At 37.7% G+C, this 6000-nt stretch overlaps 1 protein-coding gene across 3 annotated transcripts in view; it reads right to left on the bottom strand.

The window, feature by feature from the left end:
- Positions 1-603: 603 nt before the first annotated feature.
- PHF6 (PHD finger protein 6) overlaps positions 604-6000 on the bottom strand; it is a 47095-nt gene continuing 41698 nt past the window's right edge. Inside the window, exons 10-11 of one of the 3 annotated variants that reach the window (XM_045995978.1) lie at positions 4121-4250; positions 604-3788 (exon numbers count right to left, since the gene is read on the bottom strand). In XM_045995978.1, the coding sequence (XP_045851934.1) occupies positions 4121-4250 (130 nt within the window). In that variant the 3' untranslated portion in view covers positions 604-3788. The remainder of the gene's footprint in view (positions 3789-4120; positions 4251-6000) is intronic. The other 2 variants (XM_045995979.1, XM_045995980.1) reach the window with 2 other exon arrangements.

Genomic DNA, 6000 nt, shown 5'->3' with positions numbered 1-6000 from the left:
CTCCCAGGTAATGTCTGCATTCAGGCACGCCGTCCCACAGTTCTGGCGTTGATCAGAACCTGTTCCATAATTTTTTTTCCTCTCGAGTAGGAATGCAGGTGAGGACTTTTCTGTATGGAATGAGCACATTCCACTAACTGAATTCTGATTTCTGCCCTGGCTACACCTACCTACTGTATGAGTGTGTTACTAGAAGTCAGCTGTCCATGATAAAGGGAGGACATTTAAGTCTGTAAGTTGGAATCCCTTCACCCTTATTACCAAGCAGATAAACCACACTAGGAGTTTTGGTTTATTTTTCAAAATCACCTTCTACCTAGGTTCCGGAGGACCCAGTTGAAGCCAGGGTTCTCCCTGAATCATGTAATAATAAAAGCAGCGAGGAGTCACGCACTTCTGCTGTACCTGGGAGACTGCCGGTTCTCTCCATGGCGAAACCTCTGGGCTGTGACACCTTAAACTGGACTCAAATGCACTTTTTGACGACCAGTTCCTAAGCCAACTAGGCATCTCGTCTCGAAGACTAAAGGGAGCACCGTCCTACCGCCGCTGCGTGTAAGCGTCATTAGACCCTCTCACAAAAAAGACAAGCGTACAAACGTGAAAGTCGTAACTCATTTATTGAATGAATAGTATATGCAAGGATACCAATAAAAGGAAACTAATACTACAAACTACCATTTTGAAAATAAAGCCAATATAACAGGAACAAAATATACATAACATGAGAGGAATGTTTGATTTTGACCCATAATGCATTCCTTATCTTTACAACGAACCTAAATGCCTGTTAGAACAAAACTGCATACATTGGTCTAACCTTTAGTGCTTTTCAAAAAAGCAACAACATTCTAGAACACTTTTCTTTTTCTTTGAGATATTTAAGATTCACACATTTGTTCAAGTACATAGATTCTGATTCAACAGTAGATCTACATAGCTTGTTACTCTCTTAATATCTTGAGTAGCGTGTACTCCTGAGCAAGTACTATCTGAAATTCTAAAATTGCTGATCTTTGAAATAAAATCTATTTCAGCTGTGGGTTTTTAATAAATTGAGATGAAAGTAAAATTCACACCCCCGCCCCCCCCTCCCCCCAGGAACAAAGAGCTCTTATTAAAGTATAGAAACTCAAGTCTATCTTTCTACGCTAAAGAACATTTCTTACTAACAGTTCTGGTAAGGCAATAAATGCTCCAGAATAATCTTCAATATACGCTTGCAAAGATTACACTGTTGAATATCAATAACGAAAACAGAACAAAAAAGAAGAGGGGGAAAAAAAGGAAAGAAAGAAAAGACGCTCCGAAATTCCAAGCTAAAATATGCGTAAAAGACAGTCATGGCAGTATTTTTTGAAAGGATGTACATGTTATATACTTATCAAATAATGTCATGCTTATTAAAACTACAGTTAAGGACTTAAGAGATGAACAGTAAATACACTGCTGAGGTCCATTTTCCTAAATATTCATACCACAATGTAATTACTACCCAGAAGATGATGACGCTACTTGGGAACATAAGTACTGTACAATTTTTACATTGTAAGGCACTTTTTACTCAGCATGTGACGAAAACATGGATGGAGAATCAAAGTATTGGAGGTTTACAACCAAAGGTGATTTTTCATGTGACTTCAGTTTACATTTCAACTTTGAATGAAAGACTGTTTAGCCAATCACACCACAGTGAGGAAAATAGGTAGCCAGCCACTTAATTCTAGCCAACCAAAAGGTAAAGTGCTATTCTGGTTGCTAGTGGCAGAGAAAGGGGTGAAGACATCCATACAAATTGACACACTTGATTACATAACAAATCCATCGACTAACAACTACAGTATGTGAAGTCTATGATATGATCATTGGCTGGCCACTATTACCCTGGCACCTTCCATTTTTCCTAAAAACATAATTACAGTAGTTGTCCGAAAATGAAGGCGCCCTTACTGTTCCATGGGTAAGTCTATGGCACACAATGTAAAAATGATCAAGACACAGTGATTCGAAGATTTTAAAATAACAGGTTTCAAGCTGTTGTAAGGAAATAAAGTACAGATCCTTTGGGAAAAGTCACATAGCTTGGTAAACAAACATCTAGATCTGTCGTTGCACTTCAAGTCATGGTGAATTTTGAAAATTCATCACATATACACACACACAAAAAACCCAATGGCATATTTAGAGCAAAAAGAGAAAAACATATAGGGCAACCCCACTAAAGCTAGTTTCCTTCTAAAAGTAATAAAAGATGGTTAAAATAAAGCAATCATTGAGTCCCTTGATTGAAGTGAATGTGTGAATAACACATTTGACAAATGTGACCTTAAGGGACTAGCAGTTAAAAAAAATCAGTCATTAAGCACAGTGTAATTTTCCACCTGTTACATTTTAAAAATGCTTCTCCATAAGCTGCAGAGTATCATGATGTACAGTCAAGTTAACATATTATTTCTTATTTGCTAATTTGCTTTAATGTGGTAGGTTAACGACGAATTCAGAAATCAGAGTCCCTACCCTTGGTACTGAGGTGCTATGGTAATATTAGGCAGACCACAACTAAAGTTTTTTGGTTTTGCCATAAAGAAATACATAAATGTGCTTCAGCAGGTAAGTGGAAGAAAATATCCCTAGCTGGAAATGCCAGTGTGAAAATCCTTTCTAAACAGCTGCATTCTTAGGCTTCGATAAACAACTCTGATGATCAAGAAAACACCGCCGAGCCCTACCAGGAAAAAAACAAAACAAAACAAAACACGTAGGGCACCGAAAGCCTAGTCAACAGATAAGCAAAGCAATGCATGAAAACATGAGAAGTATTAAATAATTTTTTAAAAAATAGTGGTCACAAAATGAAAAATAAATACTGTTTTATGCAGACTGTTTTTTTTTTTTTAAATTCCAACAGCGGCTGAGACCTCCTCGTGTACTTTGGGCCAATACATGAAGTGTTCCACACCACACGGCACCTGAGAGAAACCAGTTTCAGACATGGTGGCTGAAGTCCTTCGTGAGTGGTAACCCTTTCAATCTTAAAGAGGTTTAATTTGCTGCTGCCAAATCTTAGTTTAAACTTGAAAGGATCCAATCATTTTGCTAGAAGCTCTTTGTAGGACATGATAAGAGAAGAGGTTTACTGTCAAGGGAATTTTGGCGTAAGCACCGGAGCCCACAACTTAACATCACCAGTCGCCCGAGTGCATGCTGGTCAGTGAGAACAACTTTAACAGGAACGAAATGAAAAGCTTTAGCACACTTCTTGGAAGAGATTTTTAGCATGTGCTGTCAAAGCCAAGAGAAAAAGAAGGTTCTCTTCATTTCTAGCCTCCGTGACTTGAGTGTGGGAAAAAAAAGAAAATCACGAATTCCCATGTGTTGCCACCAGAGGCGTGTTACTGTAAAGTGAAATTTGCTTATGCTTTCCCTTGAGTATGAGTCCACTAAACAAACTTAGACACTCTAAACAGTAGAACTTTTGTTCAGTCCAGAAATATAGCTTACTTCATTTCAAAGTCTGCTTTAACTGTTGACACTATACACAGGGTTAATAGTGTTTCCATTGCTTCCCAGAAACTGCAAACTACAGCTAGTAATATCAACATGTCAAATTCTGCCATCTAGTGAAGGCTCATAAAACAAACAAGACGTTTTTAGGCAGTTCAATGAAGGATCTAAGAGTTGGGCAGTAAAAAGTTACAAACCCTTTTTGATTTTAGAAAACAGTGAAAAAAGAATAGTAGTTATGGATGTCTTATTCATTCCCAGTTTTCTAACTCTGTCCCATGAACCTGTTTAAAAGATGATAAAACATTGTAAAATACGATGTTTGAGGGGAACACAATAAATACCAAGTTACTGAGGAGCATGAACATCTTACTGGTTCGACATTACAGCTATGCTGGTTGATAAAGCGGATCGCTTGTTTTTACTGTTGCAAAATCAGCTAGTTAAAAAAAAAAAACAACTATGCAAGCCTACACAATCCTTTAGCATTCTAGTAACATGCTGAACTAAACATAATAGCATTAAAAATCATACTGCAGATACCATTACTCCAACAACGTATTTATCAGCGAGTACTGTATCCCGACAACAGATCCGACATAAGTAACATTCATACCTAGTTTCCATTAAGTTGCTGCTGAGTTAGTTGCTGCTGGTCAATTTCTACTTTTCCCCGGCTTTTACTCTCTCGTTCCTCATCTTCTTCATCTCTCTCATCATTCCCACTATGATTTTTACAATACAGTCTACAATGAGGAAAGATAAAAATCTCAAAATGTTTTCTCGCTGTTGATGAGAATATATTTATGCCATTAGTAGATGAGGTCGGTGCCCACTTAAAATAGCTATGCTTTTTAAAAATGCTACAATTAGTTACAGGTCGTCCATTTCTATCTGAGTGACAGGAAAGGACACTGTTAATGAGATCATAAAAAGTTCATCTGAAATAAAACCTGTGGTTTAGGATAAAAGTTGTCATGTGTGCCCAAAGATATAGACAGTTCCTCATTTTACGCATTGAGATCGAAAATAAAGCTTCCAGACTACTTGAACATATAAACTTATAGGTATGTAGACGAATAGTCCAATTCTACACTTCAGATACAGAATTCAAAAGCACATTTTAGGACATTATATAAACTCTATAGATACTGCTGCTTTCTACTCGTATTACATGAAACACTTTTATTCAAACTCCCCACAATGTCATTTCATCATTAGTGTCCTGGCCCTTTATAAGCCCCCTAACAGTTTGGCTCGGTCTCTAGTTTTATTCATTCATTCATTCATTCGGCTCGGTCTCTCTTGATCTAGACTGGCTCCTCCCAACTTTTTTTTTTTCCCATGACACTGACTTTTTGGGAAAAGTTAGACCATCTACCTTTTCAACTGTACCATTCTGGATTTGTCTAACTGTGGGACTGTTTCATTTGGTTCTCTCTTACCCCATATTTCCTATAAACTGGAAATAAGGTCTAAGGGTTTGGTTAACTCTAGGTTCAACTTTTCCTTGTGAGTCCAGGATATTTGATAGGGGCCCTGCACACTTCAGGAGGCATGTTAATTTCAGAATGCCCCACTATTCGTGATGCTGTTGGATCATTTGGTTAAAGTGGTGGTGATAGCCAGACTTCTCCATTGTATAAGTAGGTTTTCCCCCTTTAAAATCAGCAAATAACCTCTGGAGTGGTTTGACGTCTGGCTATTCTGACAACCTTTTATGTGGGTATATACACTGTTTGTTTGGCATTCATTGTTTTTAATAAAAAAAGCAATGCGTGTTATTTAGGACAAGGGCGTAGGTAGACCAATTAATGTATACGTACCAATATGTTTTACAGTTAACCACCCCACTGTAATCAATGGGTGAGCTGACATCAGCTCAGTTTTAGGTCAATTATATATACCGTGACAAGATGGAACAATGCTTTAAAAATGTTCAGTGGGTGCCCTCTTGTGGTCAGCAGTAGGTAAGACATCCACATACGAATTCTGACACAAATGACCTAAAACTAGGTTTAACATGAAGAGTTTCTAACCTGTGAGTAGAATAAAAGGTAGGGAGTGGGGTGGGGAGCAACAATAACAACTGACTTCCAACCTAGTTTTGCTTATTTTTTAACTTTTAAAACATTTTCAATTATTTCTGAAGAACTATGGAGAATCTGTGTTCTTCAAATGCTATATGTTGGCAATCACTTAAAAATAAAACAACAGCCTGAGTTCAAATATCAGGAGTGAATTCCTTTATAGTGTACCTATAAAGTGTCTTCCTCCAAAGTATAACCTGAATTAAGCCTTTGAGCCAACTTGTAAATTACACAGTTGAGGAACAAGGTGAACGGCATCATGAAAAGACAAAAAAAAAAATCTAGAATGTGGGGATTTCACAGGACGACTTATACAGGGTTCTGCAACAACAGGGGGAAAGGCGGGATGGCGTGGGGATTGCTCTGTTTTGAGAGACTTGCGAGATATATTCATTAAATGCAGTGT

The sequence above is a fragment of the Meles meles genome, chromosome X, assembly GCF_922984935.1.
Source record: "Meles meles chromosome X, mMelMel3.1 paternal haplotype, whole genome shotgun sequence".
NCBI lineage: Eukaryota > Metazoa > Chordata > Mammalia > Carnivora > Mustelidae > Meles > Meles meles.
This window is presented reverse-complemented; position numbering and strand designations above follow the sequence as displayed.